The following is a 21581-nucleotide window of genomic DNA, read 5'->3' on the forward strand; positions in this document are numbered from 1 at the left end:
TTTCAGTTCCTTGGTTAAGTTTATTCCTAGCTGTCTTATTCTTGTTGATGCAATTGTGAAAGGAATTGTTTTCCTGATTTCTCTTTCTGCTAGTTCATCTTTAGTGTCTAGGAAAGCAACAGACTTCTGTGTATTAATTTTGTATCCTGCAACTATGCTGAATTCAGATATTACTTGTAGGGGTTTTGGAGTGGAGTCTTTAGGGTTTTTTTATGTACTATATCATGTCTTCTGCAAATAGTGACGGTTTGACTTGTTCTTAACCAATCTGGATGCCTTCTATTTCTTTGTTTTGTCTGATTGCCGTGGCTAGGACCTCCAGTACTGTGTTGAATCACAGTGGGGAGAGTGGGCATCCCTGTCTTGTTCCCGATCTCAGAGGAAAAGCTTTCAGCTTGTCACTGTTAAGTATGATGCTGGCTGTGGTCTTGTCATATATCGTCTTTATTATGTTGAGGAACTTGCCCTGTATACCCATTTTGTTGAGAGTTTTTATCTTGAATGGATATTGAATTTGTGAAATGTTTTTTCAGCATCTGTGACGTGCTCATGTGGTTTTTGTCCTCCTTTTTGTTGATGTGGTGGATGATGTTCATGGATTTTCTAATACTGTACCATCCTTGCTTCCCTGGAATAAGTCCTACTTGTTCATGATGGATGATCTTTTTGATGTATTTTTGAATTTGGTGTGCTAACATTTTGTTGAGTATTTTTGCATGTATGTTTGTCAGCGTTATTGGTCTGTAATTTTCTATTTTTGTGGTGTCTTTGCCTCGTATTGGTATTGAGGTGATGCTGGCCTCGTAGAATGAGTTTGGAAGTTTTCCTTCCTCTTCTACTTTTTGGAAAAGTTTAAGGAGGATGAGTATTAGATCTTCACTAAATGTTTGATTAAAGTCAGTGGTGAATCCGTCTGGTTCAGGTGTTTTGTCCTGTGCAGTAGTCAGGCTGAAAGCTGAGTCCAACATGTAAGTGGTTCTATGCTATTCACCTCCCTTCCTTAGAGGCAGCCATCCCGGGGCTGTGTCATTTCCCTACCTGTAGCCCCAGGGAAGCGAAACAGGCTTGTGACTCTGACCGAGGCTCTGGCAGCGAGAGGTCACACAGTCCCCACACCTATCAGACAGGCAGGTCCGATATTCTCAAGGAATGATCCCGAGTGTACTATGCTAAAGCTTGTGCAGAGACAACTAGGATCTAGATGAAACTCCCAAAAGGCATAAAGTAGAGTCACACTGGTAAGGTACCGCTGAATCCAGAGCTCTGAGGCGACTCTTGCTTAGTGGGAAGGCAAGAGGGAAATCAAGGCAAGGTGCAGGCCGTGGTGGTAAGGAGTGATGAAATCCAGTATGCCTGGCAGACGAGGTGATTCACCACTGTCACCCAGGAATAGAAGTGCCCATCTTCTGAGGCCCTCTCACTGACCACTGATGGAGACCTACCTGCACCCTTTACTGCACCCCCTTCTCAGCACAAGGCAGCCAGAGCGGTCATCGTCCCCCCTCCCACGCAGCAGCTAGGGTCTCTATCTGTAGAGGAGGGGAATGAGACAGGGTCCACGGGTGTAGTCAGAGTAGGGTGAGGGCCTCTGGAAAAAGCCCCGTACCAGAGCTCCGTATTAAACAATTAAGCAATGTCAGAGTCACATTAATTGTCTAAAATATTAAACTAGGAATATAAGCATTCTACAGTGAAGATTAGTTAAAACTAAAAAGCAAGGAGTAACTTGGCCTGGAATGTTTGAATATCCCCCAGATTAGAAAATACCTCCACATAGCCGGTGTCTTCATTGTGTCAGTTAAATGCGGCTGTTGTAAAGTTTACTTTAGCAGCTAAAAGGCCCAGCTTAACTTTAACTTTGCCCAGATGCTGCTTTTCCTCCTTCATCCCATAATCAAGTAATGTATAACCTGGGCAACGAACATGACAAGTAATCCCAGTCACAGAGAACATAGTAAAAGGCAGGAAGGATCCCATCGTAAAGATAAGATTGCATTTAACCCCCAGGAAGTTAAGAAGTAAGATTCTTAACTTACCCTTTAGCCAACAGACAATAGCTCAGCCCACCTTGGGTTCTGGGCAAACGGCCTTGTTTGTTATACTCCCAGACCAAGATGCCAGTGTATGGGGAGAAATCAGAGCAGTAAGTTTCTTTTGTGAAGTTAATTTCAAATATTCAAGGACCACTTAAGAAGTCCCTACCCCGAAGCGTGTATCCGGTTCCCAAAAAACCCTCAACTGCTTATAAAACCCCTAGACAACGCACAACTCCAGGCTCCCTTGTCCCCTCCCGGCGTGAGCCAGCAGCTCTGTCCTCTCACTGTATCTCTCAGTGAAAGCCTCTCCCTGGCTCTCCTACCTTGGGTGTTTGCTAAGTTCATTGTTCGACTCTGCCAACAAGAACCCCGCCATCCGTTCCATGGTAGGGTAGGGATGGTGACTGCTCTCCTGTTGCACAGTCCTTTTTGATTTAAAGAATGTCAGCCTGACTTCTGGTTAGTTACTCAAGTTACCTTGAAACATTTTTCATAGTTGAGTAAAAATTTCAGTGTCTGTGTTTGTGGGCGGTAGCATGAGAAAAGGGAATGAATTAAGATGGGTGAGGGGGTTATGCAGCCAAGGGTAGTATCTTACTTGCTAAAGGCTGAAAGGCATGTGGGACTGATGTGACCATGTCTTAGGAGATGTTTTGTTTGGAAATTACAACATAGATGCCTTAATTGGAACTCATAACATTATTTTATGTATGGTTTTGTGGCCAATGCTTTGTCAGCTGTAGCAGGACAGGTGGATGCTGTTTTTTGGATGATACTTTTTATTTTGCAGCTGACATTTAAAGAACTAAACAATTGAACACTGGAAAGGAGACATTTAAAATGTTTGTATTGACAAAGATTAAAGTTCAATTACTGAAAGGCTATCTCGTTGGCAGTAGACACAAATATCGCTAGCTATCATGCACTCTATGGGGCATCTTTCAGTAGGGATGAGGGGTAAAACACAGAGTGGTAAGTTAGAATCCCTAATAGGCCAGAAGCCGTCTTCCTGTCTTTGTGCTCTAACGTCTTCATCCAAGTTCTTCAAGTGCAATTCAGCATTGCTTTCTGACAGAACAAATGTCAGTATTTGCTTGGAATTTCTTTGGGGAGCCTGAATTATTTGCATTTTTCTGGGAACAGTCTGCCCTTGAAAACTACGGAGTGCCCTGACATGATGGGAATTTACTTGGCCAGTTTTTTTGCCTATGTGTGTGGTAATTTGGGGTCTTTGTGGAATCCTCTTGGAAAGGCAGTATGAACCTCGGGTGATTGGAGAGAGGCCAGGAGTTTGTAGTTGTCCTGAGGAGCACGGAGTGAACACAGAAGAGGTTTCAGCTCTCTGCAGCTGAAGAGTTCCTTGGCCTTTATGGTAACGGCTTGCAGGGACTTGCCCAACCCCCCCGGGACCTCCCTTGGGACAGATAACCACGTTTTTCTTGGTTCCTACAAAAATTCCGAAGTTGCTGTGGTTGTTCCTGGGCTGGGAAACAGAAGACCAGACGACCTTTAAAAACTGTTTGTTTTGGTGTCTTAAGGGGCAAAGGCTTGTACCCCCGAGGGTGTGCCTATGCAGATGTACTGAATGTGGGAGAATTCCCCCCGTTTGCTGATTCCTGATGTGGACCAACAGAGCTCAAGTCAGTGAGCGGCACAGAAAGTCTTGCAGAAAATGACTGCTTGCTATTTGTGATCGTCTAAGGAACAGGTGAAACATGAAAATGACTTCTTGTACGTCTGTGATTTCGTATGATTCGACCTTTCTCCCACTGGCATCCCAGGTTACTTCACTCCGTCTGCCTTTTCATTGACCTGTGGGCTGAGCGCTGCCCATACTGGGTCTGGGGTGGAGTCATTCGGGCCACTTGGAGGACATTTGGGCCGCCACCTTGTTTCTTTTTTTTTTGAAACAATTTATCTTCATATAGCTTTGTTGATATAAGCTTGAAAAAAGCAAACTAGTTTTGATATTAATTGAAATAAAATTAGAAAGCTATATATGTAACCACTTTCCTGTTTATTATTAAGTGAGGTAACCTTAATACATTACTTACATAAGGACATAAATCCACCGGGTGCCCTTCTTTCAGGCTACGGTATTCTTTACCGAAAAAAATAAAATGAGATGGGGCCTGCCTGGTGCAGCCCCACTTCTGGTGTTTGATGGCTGCTGAAGTGGCACTCTTTGTGGTCACTGAGTCACGGACGCTGGCAAGGGGGTGTCTGAATCATCCCCTTTCTCCATTTCCCATTGGCCGCTCCTTTGGCAGAAATCCTTTCTCAGCTCGGACTCTGTTACGTGCCACTATCCTGATGACCCCGTTGTGGCTTCCACTCCCTTTTGGTTTAAGGTAATTTGAGCTCCTTCTCCGTGGTAAGGATACCTCAGGACTGGTTGGTCTTTTTCTCTGGCCCTTTCCTAGGTAACTGACTCTATTGGCCTATGTCTCCGTTTATCTCAAGGCCATAAAGGTCCCACTTTCACCTCAAGGTCACCGTGTTTAGACCCAGTCCTGCTCTCCGGGAAGCTCCCCATTTTTCCTCCCTGACTTGGGTGATGGTTAATTCACTCCGCTCCCTAGTCAACAAACCTGGTTTAGCCTCCCCAAGTCTGCTAACTCTTCTTTGCCGAGTCCCTTGAGACCACAAGATGCTCACTCCCCAGCCTCTCCCCAGTCCCAAGTGTCCCCAGGACTTGGAGCACCTACACCTCTCCTGGGAATCGCACAAACTTGGCCTACTCTTGAAAGGCTCAGGTCACCAACTTCCGGTCTCAGCTCCCGCCCAAAGGCATGTTTGCCTTCCCTGAGGGAAGGTCTGGTCATCTCTTAATTCAAGAGCTGTGAATCATTCTAACATCTCAGATTGCAAATACTTGGTTGGGCCATTTTTTTTCTTGGGATACAGACAGGTCTTTTCTGTTTCAGCTTCCTATGTGTAGCAGTTGATAGCTGTCTGTATTATATGAGAACAATTTTATTAGTAAAAATAAATAGTGATTATTTTATTTTCCATAAGTGGTCAAGTATTTTTTTTGTCATGTGTTGAATGGTCGTTGTGTACAAGATGATGTAATAGATGGAATTGAATGAGAGAAAAATGATTCAAACGTGAATCCTGCCGGGAGATGAGTTTGCACACATAAACAACCGATGGGTCATAGAAAGGGTTAAATGCCTTGGAGAAAAATGGGGTCCTGTGGTGGCTGGTAAGGTGGGCCTTGCAAATGGGCGGTTGTTCTCCCAAGGTTTCATCATAACATTTTCAAATGCTCAGTGAAATCGGCAGGATTCTACATGGAACACTCCAACGCCTACCACCTAGTTTCTGCTACTTCATATTGTTATACCTGATTGATCATCTGTCCATCGGCACATTCATCTTTCTGTCTGTCAGTCTGTGTTATTTTTAAAATTTGGAATGATGGGCTGGCATTCATAAAGGTGTGAATATAGGGCAAGCATCAGTTTCTCAGAATGATGTGTAAGTCAAAGTACAGGTAGGGAAGTATGTATGAAATACTGAATGATAGATGTAGGAAATACACACAGAGTCGAAGTATAGGTGGGAAGTTATTGTCACAGTGAACTTGGACTTTACACATATTAGGGAAATAATACTGCATTAGAGACCAAATTTTTCAGTGAAATTGTATCTGTGTGTTTGTGATAAAAGAAATGGAGTACATTTTTAAATGCTCCTCCTCAGTAACACATTCATGTGTGAATAGACCAGATGGAATGCAATAAAAATTTAACAGCTGATGTACGTACTGCATTTGATTTAAAACTAACATACAGAATTTGGTAATACATGGAACAGGCTACATAATTGGCATGAATATGAATTGATATGAATAGTAGGCATTTACAAAATATTTAGCTTTTTGCTTGGCCTGTTTAAAACTTAACTTTCATGACCAGCGTCCTAGGAACAGAGTGATATAAACAAAGATTGTTATTGATCATAATTCTCCTGTTTTTGGAAAGTGAGGAATTCTGTAGTTGAAGTTAGCAACCTTAAAATATATTCAGGGCAGTTTTGAGGGAAAGTTATGTTGGCTCTGAAAGACGGATTAAAATTTCCATGTTGGGTCTAAGGTTGCATAGCTAAATACTCGATACGCTTGATAGCTTTCTACATTGTAATACATCTTTACGGACTAAGCCAGGTATGGGAATGAAGATTATAAGGGGATGTTTCAGCAGACACAGAGGACGTTGGATTTGTATAGACTAAACCCAAAGTTGATACCAAGCAGACAGACATCACTGTATGTTTTCAAAATACTGGGAGTGTTTCTGACGAGGAGCTCGTGGTGTCCTGAAGGGCTAAGGCAGGTAGAGCTATTGCGGGGTATCAAAAGGCACAGTCATTGATGTATTCTAATCACACTTAGTCCTTTCAGAAATAACAAGCGTTGAAGAAATGTAAAAAGCTGTTTGACTAGTATGTTTATAGCTATAAAATTTTACTTAAAAGACACCCTGCTGGGAGGTGGGGGAAATGGGTAAGTTACTACCTTCCATGGGGACAAAATAGATAGAAAGTAAAATGGAGAAAATGTTACATCGATAAGGATGACGCCGCCTTAACGCTGAATGCTTTTTTCCCCTTACACCGCGGGAGGGTGCCTGTTGGCAGTCAGTCAGCTTCAGAATTCCTTAACTTTAGCTTGCATGCTTTCTAAGTTGCAGTTTTAAGGAAAAAATCTGAGACGGTATGGTTATTGTGCTGTGTGATTCCCTGAATAGTGGACATGTTCTTGGGTCCTGTCAGATGCTGACTGTATTCATCCAAAAATCCTACTGACTTCTTGTGATGAAATTATGGAGATACTTTACGCAAAGACAAGCCCCTGCTGGCTTTGGTTCTTAGGCCAGCCATGACTTGCGCCTGTGTGTATGTAAAAGCAGAAGAGAAAAAGGAAAACACACAGCCTCAGAAACCAGGAGCTGAGATGGATTCTTGTGCAATTGGCCACTCAGAGCCCCCAGTTAGGCCTCGTTAACACTGCCCGCCCCCATTTGTGTTTCAAATAAGCATTCCCAGAGGTCTGGGAGGAGGAGTAATGAAATCTGAGACAGAAAATGAAGTGTGACAGCATTTCTGAATCTAAGGAAGTGCACCCGCAGGTTCCTGCCCTGAGTTCTTTGTGCCCCTTAACTGTGTGAATGCACCCTGGGATTGGAAACGGGGACACCACCGCCCCCCGCCCACCCCCTGGGTCACGGGCCCTGACTAAGCTTGTTTCTGGGTGGCTTGCTGGGACTTTCAGGGACTCACTTTAAAATATGACATATTATTTTATGAAGCAAACTTTCACGTCTGTGACCTGCCTTTTGCCCAGAGGCTCCCCTCTCCCGGTGTGGTGTCCCTGTTCCCGTGGGCGCTATTCTGTTACTCTGGCCTGAAGCGAGTTAGCAGCCAGCTGAGCTGCACCAGTTACATCGCCTCTGGGCAGCTGACAAGAGTGTAGTGACGTGTTAAAGCATGTTTACTGTGCAGACGAACGGGAATGGCACTAGGACCCTGTGCGTGTGGCGGCTTAAACACTGGGATTTTCCCCTTCCACCTTCCATCAGCTGGTAGCTGTTGGATTTTACGGTTACTCATTAAGGCTACAAATAGAGTAATAGTATTTTTGTTTGGCCAAATGGGGTGTGACCTTTGACATGGTGCTTGGCTGTGCCTGGGGATTTGAATCCTTCAGTTTAGGTGGAATTCCCTGATTTCCTTCTCTCTGATAGGGGAATACGCACTTTGGCTCTTTCCACTAGAGGTGGAGGAAGACAGGAAGAGTACAACTGGAACACACAGAGGGTATTCATTATTTTACTGGGTGTGATTCAGTTGGCGGGCTTTTCATGGGAGTGTGAGCCTCCTGCAGTAGTTAGTGCCAGCAGAGGCTCCGGATGAGCAGCGGGAGGAGGAGGAGCAGCAGGCAGACAGGGGTCCTGGGGCGCCGGGTGCCGCCTGCCCGAAGGGGAAGAAGGTCTCCTCCACATGCAGCCAGGACACCAGCAGGGCCGAGGGCCCGATGACAGCAGCTACAGGGCCACGCGGGTGAGCAGAAGAGACTGCTTATCCCGGGTTCCCCCCATTATCCTGCTTCCACCCCGTCCCCACTGCCCTCTGGGCTCCGGGCCCTGTGCGGAGGGTCCTGTCAATCACCAGCACCTGGGAGTCCCTGTCACAGAAAGGCTTCTGAGCGTCACCTACTCACAGAGGAGGAAACTGGGTCCCACAGGGGGCGGGAAACCACCCTTCAGTCTGGCACAACCGATCGGCAGTGGAGCAGGATTGCAGCCGCACCGGTCTTTAGGACGCTCCCACACCCTCCCTGCATGGCGCAAAGCTTCCTTGACACTGGGAACAGCCCACCCCCTGCTGAACACCCCAGCCCAGAAACTCACCTGGCCCTGGCCCATAAGTTTAAATCTTGCGGGACCTGAAGAACTGTAACAGTCCTTTTCTGCCTGCCCTCTGACCTGGGGGCTCCAGATGGTAGGACAGGCCGTAGCTGCAGGACAGAGGGACACCTGTGAGCCCTGGAGCCACATGGCAGGGGGCCCTTCCCCCAGAGCCTGCCGGCAGCTACAGCCCACACCCCACTCCTGGCAGCCTCACCTCTGCTCTTCACCCAGGAGCTCCACTGTGTGGAAAAAGAACAGGAAGTGCTCCTTGGGCTCCAGGTCATACTGCCTGGCCAGGAACTTGTATGTGAGGAGCTCCTCTAGGAAGTCAGTGGCCTGGGGCAGAGGAAGGACAGGATGCAGATGAGGAGGGGGTGAGGAGTGGGGCACTGGGATGGTCCCGGATCTTTGCTCATGGAAACCCGCCTTCCTTCCAATGCCATCCAGCCCAGCCTGTTCCCACTGTTGGGTCTCCAGCTCCTCCTCCAGGAAGGCGGCCTTGATGCCATCCCATCCCCCACCTGACAAAGCCTTTAGTGTCCTGAGCTCTGTGTGTCTTAACTCTCTCAACACACGTTAGACCCAGGGGATGGCCCGGACTAGGTCCTGCCCAGGGTGTCTTGACTACATCCCTCACCTTTCATGGCTGGGCACTCAACTCTCTCTATTTTATACCATCACCCTGGAAGGCAGCAAGGCGGCCAAAGTACATCGGAAACAGCCCCCTGAGCCCAGATCGAGGCCGAAACGTCCCCACCCTTTCTCAAGGTGGAGGACCGCCAGGGCCCTCCAAGGGGCAGGCCTGCCCAGAAACAGCACCCGGGCCTGGCCCGGGCTCGGGGCTACCAAGAAGCGGGGACTGCTCTGGGGAGCTGAGGCATCAGGCGGGAAGGCACTGCCAGCCCGCCCCCCCCCTCATGTGCTTCCTGCCCTGAAGGAGCAGCACCCCTCCCACTGGGCAGGGCCTGAGGGAGAGACCAGTCCTGCCCAGAATGTGTCCCCTGGAGCCCTCAGCCCCACCTGCCCTGGGGCCAGGACCGGGGCTTAGGTGGGTCCTTCTGGCAGTCCTCTCCAAGAAGCCCAGGTCCTGGGGTGGAGGGGAGACGCTCAGGAATGGGGGTGGCCCGGTGCTGAGAGGTCCGGGCTCACTGGGGGATCTCCCCTCCCTAAAGATCACCATCCTGCCCCCCTGAGCCCTGCTGGGTCACTCACGTCCTCATGATGTTCCTGTTGTTTCTCTAAGGCGTCGTACAGAATCAGTCCAAGGAATGGGACCATGCCCTGTGCCACCGGGGTGGGGAGGTGATGAGTCCCCACCTGCCTTAGGGGCACCCACAGAGCCTCCCCTGAACCCCACACCCGCAGCCCCCAGCTCCCTTGGACCACCCTGTGCGGCCTCCCCCCCTCCCTTTGCCCTGCTCTCCCCTCCTGGTCCCTCCCAGGGCTGGCTTTCGGCCATTCCCAGGACCTGTGGGCCCTGCACCTGTCCTCCTACTTCCCCCTGTACCCAGCTGCTCTCGCCCTCCTTCTGGTCACACCGGAGCTGGCAGTTCAGAGCTGGTGGGACCAGGAGCAGGTGCAGGGTCACCCCCACCGCCCTGACCCTGGCCGCGCCACTCTCACCTGCTTCTTCATATCCTGGGATGCCCCGGGGGACTGTGGCCATTTCCTCACCATGGCCCTCGCCTCCTGCAAGGTGCACGACACTCAGGTGCTCATGCTCCCCTCCCACGTGCCTCCCACAGCCAGACCGTGGTGGATGGATGCCTTGCCCGAGCCCCCTGGCACCTACGCTGTCCCCACCTCCACAGAGGGACTGTGACAGGCTCAGGGGACCCAGGGGAGAAGCCGACCTTGCTCAGCCACAGGCCCCAACCCTGCTGCAACCCCATGCCATCCCCAGCCCTGACTGGGGGTCTGTCCCCTGCGTCCTCAGTGGATGCCAGGCCCCCAGTCAAGTGGAGCCAGGGAGGGAGACAGACGAGGACCTCATGGGCCTGGGGGACCCTACTTTCCCCATCAGCTTGCCCGGCTCACCCCGCACTCCTCGAGTCTTCCCCAAATCTGTGCCACAGCGCAGCAGAGGACTTGCCCCAAGGACCCCTCCCTTCCTGACCTCCAGCCCCCATTTACCTCGAGGAGCTGCTTCCTTTTAAGCCCCTTGTCCCTCTTTTTAAGTTTTCTGTAGATCCAGGAGCTCTTCCTATGGGGAGGGGAGAGGAGGAGGGACACATGCGGCCAGCAGGCGGAGAGTCTCGGGGCCGACCCCTTTTCCCGGGGATCCTAGAAGGCCCACTAGCCCGCAGGAGGCTTCCCACCACGGCCCTGAGCCCTGGGAATCCGTGGCCTGGGGAGGGGCTGCGTGTTTCCACCTGGGGCCTCCATTCCCTGCTCTCCCGGGCGCGAATCTGCTTTGGGCCAGGTCGCTGTCCTTGGGGCAGAGACCTCCTGCTGCAGAGCACAAGCTCCAGATCTCCAATGGGCTTCACCCCACACCTGACATTGCAGGGAACTGATTCCTGCAGGGGTACCCGTGGCCTAACCCACAGGGGGCCCCAAGAGCCCGCCATCCCTGCCCCTAGACTCTGCCGCCTCCCAGGAAGTCCCAGCCCACTGAGGGACACTGCCAGACGTAGGGTGTCCCTGTCCACTCAGGTGGCCTGGTCCCGGAGACAGGACTACCCACCAGGAAACTTGTCCCCAGGTTCTCTCCAGACGACGTAGACCAGGGAACTCCAGGGCGTACATAATGGTACGGAAGGACTCGAAATTTCTGAGAGCCAGACACTCCTGGGAGGGAAGACAGAGCTGAGAGCGTGGCCTGCTTCTCTGCTCTATTCCCCCAGACACCCAGGGAGCCTAGCACACCTGGTACCTGCTGAGCGGCCCTCCTGGGTGGAGGACTGTGGCTCAACCCAAGGAAGGGGCCCGGGATGGCTGTTCCCCCCCCCACCCGGGGCCTGCGAGTCCAGATCCACACGCCCCTGGCAGGAGGGCCCAGGGACCATGCAGGGTAGACCACAGGCACCCATCCTGAGAGCTGGCGAAGGAGGGGACCCTGGGGACCGTCCCATGACACACCTTGGCCACGTGTATCCAGAACTCCACCACTCGGGCCCTGTCCTGGGCCGTCGTGCTCGGGCCCCCTAGGCAGGAGGAGATGACCAAATAAAACGTGGCAGCACACTGCTTGATGACGTTAAGGATGTTGGGGGCCAGGAGCACAATGTCTTCCATCAGTGGGTGTCTCTCTACGTAGGCCTTGCATTCTCCATGTTCAACCCTACTGTACAGCTCCTGGGGATGACAAGAGGTGTCATCCAGCTGTGCCCCTGGTGCCCCTGTTCCCAGGCAGGGTCACTGATCAGAGCTGGGTCCCAGGCAGCTGGGGACGTGCTGTGAGCCTTGTGGCCGTCTGGACTTCAGACCCCGTCCACCGAGGCGCCCAGGACCGCATGCACAGGACCCCACAGTAATGGGGCACAGAGGGGCTTTGCTCACAGGCCCCCTCACTCACGTCCTCCCTGAGGCACTAGGCAGCTCTCGCCGGCCCAGCCTGGGGCATCTGCCTCCCATGCTGCCACCCCGTGGATCCCGCTCCCCACTCAGGTGCAGTTTCCCCTTAAACAACTCCACCAGGACCTTTGTTGGTGTCTGTGTCTCCCACGCAGTCAGATCTATGGCAGGGGCCTCTGAAGTGCGGAGGCCATAGGAGCCTGCCAGGCCAATGGCCCGAGGACCTAAGGCCCTGGCAGCACCTCCCTGAGCACCCCTCCCCTGCCCTGCCCCTCCCAGCCCGGCCAGGCCCTGCCCACCTTCCCTGTGCTCCATCCTCCTCATTGGTCTGCAAGGATCCCTAAGGGCCGGCCCTACTGTCCCCATGTGGACATTGAGGGCTTGGGGGTGAGGAGATTCTCTCAGGGCACATGGTGAGTCCGTGGGGAAGCTGGGATGTGGGCCCACATCACAGGAGTCCACGTCAGGGGAGGGCAGGTGTGGGGTAGCCCGTGACACAGGGAAGGCCCACCCCCGACCCCGAGAGCCCGCTCCGCTCACCGCACACATCAGGGTCAGCTGCTTGGCCACCAGGCGGGGAAGAAACGCCAGGATGGTCTGCTCCTCCTCCCTCGGCAAATCCCGGGTGCTCATGGAACAGGGGGTGGTGGGCTCCAGGGCCACCTCTGGCTCTTCCAGGCCCTGTGCCATTCCTGCAGGTGCCACGGGCCCCGCACCCGAGGACTCATGGGGCTCCAGCTCGGGGCCTGATACCAGTCCTGGGATGTCCCAGGGGCTCGCAGCACAGGGGTTTGTGGGCTCTGGACCTGGACCTGGCTCTGCCACGCCTGGTGCCATTCCAGCAAGTGCCCTGGGCCCCAGGCCCGAAGGCTCATGGGGCTCCAGCTCAGGGCCTGGCCCCTGGGCTGAGGCCACTGCTGGGACATCTTTCAGCTCTGCAGCGGCTGAAGCAGGTGACACCGGCCGTAGCTCCAGCACAGGGTTCTCAGGGAGCTCCTGGACGGGCTCTAGGCACGAAGGTGGCGCTCCGCGTGTCCCTGGAGCCAGCTGCATCTGCCGTGGGTCTGGAGCAGGACACAGAGAAAGGGTCACCCTGGGCCTGATTCCCCGCGCCTTACAATCACAGAAAAGCCCTCACTGCCTTGAAGGGAACCCCAGTCCGGGAAGCCCACCCTACTTGGTTCCCTGGCTGCAGCCCCTCACCTTCCAGCTCTGCCACCGTGGGCCCCCGTTGTTCCTCCTGGACCAAGTGGTGGAGTTCTTGGCCCACCACGGTGGGTGAAAGCTGGCTCGCGTTGATGATGCTGGGTACATGCTCGGGCTCCCAGGCAAGGCGCCTAGCCCATCCAATTCTGGGACTGGGGGAAGGCCAGAGGGTGGCAGAGTGAGAAGCCTGGTCTTACCCGCCACACTGCCCTCGCGGCCCACCCTTGTGTGGGCCTGTCCGCTGTGCACTCCCCTGCCTGTCCAGGCACCTGCCCCTCCCCCTTCCTGACCCTGCGTCTCTCTCCTGGGACCCCATCCTCTCCCATCCTCCCGAATAGGAAGTCCCCATTCGTCAGCCCGCCCGTGGGATCCCGAAGATGAGTGACCTGCTGGGCTCTGCTGTGCGCCCCCTGCCCCAAGGCCTACACGCCTCCTCCACCCACTTTGTGCACACAGGCAGTGCCCCCTCCTGGCCCAGTGAACGCTCACTTTCTCAGATTCTCCTCTGGCCCCTCTTCATGCCCCCCATTACATGAGGAGGCAGTGAGGGTATCACCCGTGATGCTTCCTGGCTGTGACCTGCGGATGACGCCTGAAGTGACTGCCCGACTCCACACGGGCCAGGGTCCCAGTAGTGTGTCCGCTTCCTTCACTGTTACGCTAAGTTTCCCCAAAGGGTCTGCACAAAGTGGGTGCTGCATACCTATTGTGGCTGAAGGAAGTCCTACCCGAACCTTCCCAGGTACCGCTCCTCTGCTGTCCCCAGAGGTCCCCCCATGTGGCCACGGTGGGGACAAGGTCCCGGCACAGCCACAGGGAATTGCGAGCCTCCGTTCCAAAGGCTGCTTCCCATGTGCTTTTCCAAATGAACCAGGCTCCAGGCCACTGACAGGTGAGGCCAAAGGCTTTTCATCGGGTACAGAGAAGTGAGCCCCAAAGTGGCCCATTGGCTGGCAGTCCTTTCTCCACTGCCGGGCGCCAGGGGAGCCCCTCTAAGGCCTCTTCCGTGTTTCCCATGGGCACTCTAACAGGCTGATCGCCAGTCACCCTGCCTGTCAGAGGAGCACACTGAGGCTCAGACACATGTGGGGACACTCAGGATACACCACGGGCTGTGGGCAGAGGCCCGTCTGGGCCGAGGAGGGGCTGGATGCTCACCGGGGGAGCCGCTGGCCCGTGGCTGGCTGGTCAGCATCCTTTGCAGAGAGTAGGGGCCAAGAAGCATTCCGGCTGAGGGTTGCCCCTGAAGATGACCTTGCCGTGAACAGTCCCTGCTTCTCTTTCACACGTGTGGGCTGGTCAGCGTCCTGGGGAGGGAGTTTGGCCTCGGGATTGCTCCGGCTGGTGTTTGGAGCTGGTTCCACTCGTCCCGTGCGCTTTCTCCCCTTCCTCCTCACGCCTGTCCAGGGAGCCCTGCGCCTGGGGACCTCAGTCCCATGGACAGATGGCTCAGGTTCACGCTGAGGGGGGCAGCAGGGAGATAGTCAGTGGGAAACCCAGGAACCACCAGGACAAGGGAGGTTTGCAGCTCACCCGAGAGCCCCCAGCCCTCTGGGATGCAAGCAAGGAGCGGCACGGGGTGCCCCCGGGAGCGAGGTTCCAGGCCCTCTGGAGTGGGTCTGTTGACCAATCTCGTGGGGCAGCCCTGGGAGGGCCCTGGCAGGTTACCAGGCTTGGAATGGGGTCCTGGGGTGTAGGCAGCCTGCCCCAGGTCCAGGGAGATGGAGTAGGTAAATCCACCCATCAGCTCCTCCATGCTCCCCAGAGTGGAGCTCTGCAAAGCCAGAGCCTGGTAGCAGGTGAGGAGGCACCCGGGGCTGCGTGGACCTCCCCGCAGGGGGTAATGTGGAACCCAACCCCTGTCCCCGAGATCAGGCACACAGGGCCATCTGCCTAGATATCCAGTCCTGGGGGAAGGAGAGGACACCCCCCGGGCTCAGGATTAACATGTGGGTGGAAGTACCTGGTCCCAACACTCACCTCCACTACTGAGTGATGAGACCAGAGCTGTGACACTGACTGCCCCCCTGCTCCCCAGCCTTCAGTCCCCGCATGCCCCACGCCCACTGCACACACACAAGGAGCCGGGGGAAAGGTCAGCCTGGGATGGGTCACACAGTGGCCTGGCCCTGGAGGGGCCCGCTCTGGGCTGCCCTGTGTTACCTCGGGGCTCCTCGGGAGACACAGACAGAGGCGTTGGAAGTGTTCTCTCAGCCAGCGCCCACAGCGAGCAGGAGGACTCTCCCTCTCGGCTTCCCTGACTCCCACGCCTTCAGAAGGCTCCACACAACAAGACCGCATGTTGCTCTGTCGAGCGCCTCCGGTCAAGTGAGCAGGACTGGGGTCTGCGACCAGGAGCTGGGTTCCGTCCGGGTCACAATTCAGGTTCTACTGGGCGTGTCTTCAGTGACATCACTTCTTCAAGGGTCCATTTCCTGGGCCGCTCTGTGAACTCAGACACGCCCACATGCCCGTCTGGGCTCCTGACTGCCCACCCTCCTGGCCCTTGCCATGCATGAGTACACAGATCTCCACCAGATCCCTCCCCTCGCTCTTTGGCAATGACACTAGGGTCCCAGCTCCGAGGAGACAAGAGCTGAGCTCAGGCCACTTTTTGTCACCAGTTCCCTGTCCTGCTGAAGCCATAGCACCTCCCCGGAGCTGCCCAATGTCCCAGCCTGCACAGGGAGGGTCATGCCAGACATTCCTCCCTAGGGACATCCCCAGGGATACATGAATGACCCCTCCAGCTTCTGGGGGCTGGTGTCACGTGTGTGCGACGAACAGACTCAGAGATGGAGGAATGCCGACCAGGCTTGGCACGGAGCGTGGAACAGCACGCAAGTCAGGCTGGGGACTGGGCCTTGTGATCTTGGCAGGCCAGTCCCCCGCTAGGCCATGTTCAGGTGTGCACCTGGAAGGGGCAGCAAGGAGAGGGGATCCAGGTGTTGTCATCTACTGGCATCCACCTTCCAAAGGTCCAGGCTGCTCTCAAACTAGGTGCTTTTCAGACCAATCAGTAAATGGGTCAGAGTAGCACACTGGAAATGAGGTCTATGCTCTGAAATGCGAGGTGGTCTACCAGGCTGCTGTGCCCTTTGTGTGTGGGGGGTGGAGGAGGGTCCAGGTACAGCACCTCGTTCATCACCTTAGGAGAGCTTGGCATGCCCACACGATAGAATTCTCGAATCTTCTCAAAGACGAAAGGCCCCTGAATTTTTGTTGGATTTATTTCCCACCTTCTGACCCGTGACTGCTCTATCAATGTGCTTAGACAGGTTGTACTTCCTGATCACTGTGTCCAATCGGCGTAGTGCCATCAATGGGATGGGCCAGTGTGACGGCTTCTGGAAGGAAAAGGAGATGAAGGTTCCTTCTGACTAAGTGACAGCCTAAGTCAGGAGGTCTGATATGCCTCTGAGATAGTTTTGTCTCCTTGCCGGCTGAAAGCTGACTGCCCTGCTGGTCTTTACTCACAGGAAGAGAACAAAGAGCATTTTCGTGACCAATACTTACACACTGGGTGCTTGGGGACCAAGTGATGAAGCCCCATGTGCAGCAATAACTGCAATCTGAGACACTCCGATCACGGTGACCATCATGCACTGTCATCTCCAAGAATTGTCCGTTTTCTGAGTAGGCCACGTGGGTGACTTCAATAAGGGTCTGTGGAAATCACCACCCCGACATCTTCCAAGTCCTTGGTGGTCACTCCAGACTGTAACCTCTCCTGGAAGGCAGTACTGCTTTCAACATGTACTTTGGAGGGAGTTCTAGAGGCTTGTGCTTGACCCGCCACACAGCAGGCACTCCTGGCCGGCACAGTCCCCTGTGGCTAGCAAGGAGGAAGCCGGGAGCTCTGCGTCCCTGACAGCTCGGTCCTGTGGCCTCTGACACTGAAGGAGCGGCCCTGCGGGCACTTGGTCGGGGTGAGGGGGTGCTGCTCCTGATGCCAAGACCCGCTCCTCGTCCCTGAGGTCAAATCACAAAACACAGTGACAAGCTTTTGAGGAAAGGAAAGAATAGTTTGTTGACTTGCTAGTAAATGAGGGAGTGGCAGGCTCCTGCCTTAGAGAACCACCGTCCTCCTGACACGCGAGCGGTCAGGGCTTTTCGAGGGGAAATCGTGGTAGAGAGGCTGGGGTGCAGACACATGAAGTAGCAGCCTGCAAGGGTCCAAGCAGATATTCCTGTGCTGATTCACTAGCGTTTTGTTTTTCTTTTCTGCTCCGCCTCAGTCCCCTGGGACAGAATGGTTTTTGAGTCCCTTTCTTAGTGAACTTTACTGGCCTTAATTCTCTCTCATCCCGCTCATATCTATTTTTCTGCCTAACACTCCCAAGACTGACCAGCCTCTCTGTAAACATCCCATACACGTGCTAACAGGCCCTTCAGGTCTACAGTGTGTGACACCCAGGCAGGAATCCTGGCTATAATTTCCAGTTTCTTCACACGATCTTGCTCCTTTCAACAAAAAGATGGAGGTCCTGGGTCAGCCCTTCGTAAACATAGCTACTTGACCGGTGGTGGCAGGAAGAATTTCTTCCATCCCTGAGGTTCCCCTAGCTGGAGTAAGAAACAGATTGACATGAAACAGATTAACAGGAGAAAAAGTAACAAAATTTAATTAAGTACATACAGGGAAGCCATAGACATCTGTTCCACAGACAGGGTGTGGGTAAAATTGCAATATTTGCAGAATCTCTTGGCCTGGCTTTAGTGCATGTCGGTATCAACAGGGGTTTCCAAGGGGTGGAGAGAAGTAGTCTGTCTCCATCAGTGGGTGATTACGTGGGCGAGCGAGGGCTTATCTGGACCAGAGAGCTTGGTGGGAGTATTGGCTCTCTTCTACTGCAACAGGAGAGAGAGAGAGAGAGAGAGAGAGAGAGAGAGAGAGAGAGAGAGAGAGAGAGAGAGAGAGACACACACACACACAGGGCGACTCCTTGTATGCAATAAACGGCCTTTGAACATCATTTCTCCCTTTGCCTGATTTCGCTTTCAAAGGTGTTTTGCCCTGGGATCTCCCCTCCCTGGAGTTACGCAGGGAGAATGAGGTCTGTGTGTCATCTTGAACCAAGGAGAAGGGGTGAGGGTCTGCGACTTCAAGGGAAAGGGAAGTAATTCACAGGAATATAAAACAGGAAACGTCTGATAAAATACTTGATGGGACACAGAAACAATGCGGGGGCAGAATGGGGAATTTTAACAGACCAAAATGATACCGGGGTTCTTGTTCCCATAGTCAAAGAATGAACTTCGCAACATGATCAAGGTAGGAAAGAAAGCCAGGGAGGCTTTTATTTAGAGAGAAAGTAGGAGAAAAGAGCTCCTGGGGCATGCGGGGGGTGGGGGGACAAGAGAGTTCGCGGCCGCCTGCCCCTCCCGCCCGCTCACCGCGGGTGCCCCCCCTCGCCCAGCCCCTTCCCTGCCCCACCGTGACCACCTGCGGATGCCGGGCCTCGTCCCCCACCCCCACACGCGGTCCGGGGGCTGGGGGTGGCGGTGGGCACACCCGCCTTCAGCCTGGCATCCCCGCCCAGAGGCAGGGCCAACCCGCGGGCAGGCCGGCGGGTCCCCCACCCCGCAGGCAGGCCTTGGGCTCCCTGCGCAGCGCGGAAGCCCCTAAGCCCTGCGCTCCGATCGCCTCCACTCGCCCTCACCCGCCGGCCAGCGCCGGCCTTAGACCCCCCGTCCCCGGGCCCGGGCTGCGCTCCCGGAGGCAGCGCTTTTCCCCTCCTGGCCACGGTAGGGAGGTAGGGCAGGCCCGGCCCCACAGGAGGGGACCACCGTCCGTGGGCCCGTGGTCGCGCCCGTCTTTCGAGGGTGGTGTCCGTGGCCTCGAGCCCCGCCCCCCACCCGGGCACGGAGCGGGCCGAACGCCCCAGGCCACCGGCGGCCCTGGGCACCCTGCTGCCGCGCGTCCCGCGCTGCTCTCCCGCAACAGCAGGTGCGCTCTGCATGTGCCGGGGCGCCCGCGCCGAAGACACGCAGAGGCAGAGGAACCGGGCCGCGCGCTCACACCCTTCTCCATGCATAATGATGAAAGTATAAAGTCACCAAGAAGATATATTAAAGCACCTACTAAAAGCACCCCAAAATGCTAACAGAAAGAAAAGAAAAACTAATATAACTAAAGGGAAAGCACAGACAAGTCCATCAATCTACTTGGATATGTCAACACTTTTTTTCTCAGTAACTGACAGAACGAGTAGATAATAAACTCAGCAAAGATGCAGAAAAACTGAATGGTATCCACCAACTAGATCTAGTTAACACTAATAGAACATTCCACTCCACAACAACAGAATTTTCAGGAGCATTAACATACTGATCACATAGATCACAAAACTGAACTAAATTTCAAAGAATTGAAATCATACAAAATATGTTTGTTCTCTGACCGTAGTGCATTAAATTACAAATCAGTAATACAAAGATATGTAGAAAATCCCCAATCCCTTGAAAATTAAATAACTTAATAACAGGTGAGTTATTTACAATAGCCAAGAAATGGAAGCAACCTAAGTGTCCCTCAGTAGGTGAATGGGTAAAGAAGATGTGGTGCATATACACAGTGGAATATTATTCAGCCATAGGAAAAAAACGAATCCTACCATTTGCAACAACATGGACGGAGCTAGAGGGTATTACGCTCAGTGAAATAAGGCGGAGAAAGACAAGCACCGAATGATTTCACTCGTGTGGAGCATAAGAACAAAGCAAAAACTGAAGGAACAGAATAGCCGCAGACGCACAGAACCCAAGAATGGACTGACAGTTACCAAAGGGAAAGGGACTCGGGAGGGTGGGTGGGGAGGGAGGGAGGGACAAGGGGAATGAGGGGCATCAGGGTCAGCACACATAATGCAGGGAGGGCGCGGGGAGGGCGGTACAACACGGAGACAAGTAGTGACTCTACAGCGTGTCACTACGCGGATCGTCAGTGACTGTAATGGGGTGTGGGGGGGTATTGCATAATGGGGGGAACCTAGTAACCACATTGTTGCTAATGCGATTGTGTATTAAGTACACCTAAATAAATTAATTGATTAATTTTTTAAAAAACTAACGCGTCGGTCATCTCGTGAAAAATCAGTATATCGAAGAAAGTGACAGCCCGCGCCTGACGGCCCTCGCGGCCAATGAGCGCGCAGGTCGCCCGCAGGCCCGCCTCCGACTGACGGCACTCGTGGCCAGTAAGCAAGGCGGCGCCGCGGAGCAGGCAGCCATTGGGCGAGCGCGCGGAACCAGTGAGCCCGGCGGCTGCTGAGTAGCTGCAGGCGCCGCCGCCGCCACATTCAAGAGTCGGTGGCCTCGCGAGCGCCGTAGGCAGAGGCAGCTCCCGCGGCTCCGTCCATGCTCCGGGCCGCCGTCCCGTCCGCGCAGCGGGCCCCGCGGAGACCGCGTGAGGGTGGACACGCGCTGTGCTCGGCTGCGCCTTCCTCCCGGCGGACCTGCGGCCGAGCGTCCCGGGCGGGCCCCGCTTCAGGGGTGAAGGCGACAGCGACGGCTCTGCGGGCCGGAAGGTACGTGTCCGCGCGGCGCGGCGGGGCCCGGACGGGGCGCGGGGACCTGTGCCTCGGCCTGCGGGCGCGGGGGAGCCGGTGAGGGTGCGGCCGTGCGAGGGCTCGGCGGGCGGCGCGGATGGTGGGTCCTCGCTGGGCCCGGCCGGGGGCCGCGCCGCTGCCCTGCCGCCGCCGCCCGGGACGGGGGTCCGGGGTCCGCGCAGGCGGGAGGCCGGAGGGCGTCCTGCCGCGTGTGGAGGTCCTCGGCGGCGGCCTCGAAGGCGAGGGCCGGGCGAGCTGAGGGGCCCGGCGGGACCCGCGGCGGGGCGGCCGGGGTCGGTCCTCCGGGGGCCGCGCCTTCGGAATTAGAAGTGTTTCCCGAGGTGCCTGTCGTCCTTGCTTTGCCGTCGGGGATTCCCGGGTCAGTGTCCCTGCCGGTCCCTGGTGTGTTCAGGTTTTGTTTCTTCCTGGCTCAGCCGTGGGAGGTTGCGTTTTTCTCGAAAGTTGACCATTTCTCGAAAGTTATCCAGTTTCTTTCCATATAATTTTTCATAGTATTCTCTCATAATTCTTCATATTTCTGTGGTGTCTGTCAGTTCTGATTTTTCCTTTCTCATTTCTGATTCTGTTCATGTGCGTTGACTCTCTTTTTTTCTTGGTAAGTCTGGCTAGGGGTTTACTATTTTGTTTATTTTCTCGAAGAACCAGCTCCTGCTTTCATTGATTCTAAATAGTTTTATTCTTCTCTATTTTATTTATTTCTACTCTACTCTTTATTATGTCCCTCCCTCTACTGACTTTGGGCCTCAAGTTTTCTTCTTTGTCTAGTTTGGTTAATTGTGAGTTTAGAGTGTTCATATGGGATTGTCCTTCTTTCCTGAGGTAGGCCTGTGGTGCAG

The 21581-nt window shown here is 54.1% G+C and overlaps 1 protein-coding gene across 1 annotated transcript in view; it reads right to left on the reverse strand.

Annotated features, from left to right (window-relative positions):
* Window positions 1-4628: 4628 nt before the first annotated feature.
* LOC140845799 (uncharacterized) overlaps window positions 4629-21581 on the reverse strand; it is a 53462-nt gene continuing 36509 nt past the window's right edge. The window contains exons 2-13 of the mRNA XM_073220876.1: window positions 14333-14481; window positions 13664-13753; window positions 13172-13326; window positions 12509-13032; window positions 11534-11749; window positions 11139-11242; window positions 10586-10655; window positions 10076-10141; window positions 9665-9733; window positions 8667-8788; window positions 8453-8559; window positions 4629-8086 (exon numbers count right to left, since the gene is read on the reverse strand). Of these exons, the coding sequence (XP_073076977.1) occupies window positions 8472-8559; window positions 8667-8788; window positions 9665-9733; window positions 10076-10141; window positions 10586-10655; window positions 11139-11242; window positions 11534-11749; window positions 12509-13032; window positions 13172-13326; window positions 13664-13753; window positions 14333-14481 (1653 nt within the window). The 3' untranslated portion in view covers window positions 4629-8086; window positions 8453-8471. The remainder of the gene's footprint in view (window positions 8087-8452; window positions 8560-8666; window positions 8789-9664; window positions 9734-10075; window positions 10142-10585; window positions 10656-11138; window positions 11243-11533; window positions 11750-12508; window positions 13033-13171; window positions 13327-13663; window positions 13754-14332; window positions 14482-21581) is intronic.

Source organism: Manis javanica, chromosome 13 (genome assembly GCF_040802235.1).
Source record: "Manis javanica isolate MJ-LG chromosome 13, MJ_LKY, whole genome shotgun sequence".
In the NCBI taxonomy this organism is placed as follows: Eukaryota; Metazoa; Chordata; class Mammalia; order Pholidota; family Manidae; genus Manis; species Manis javanica.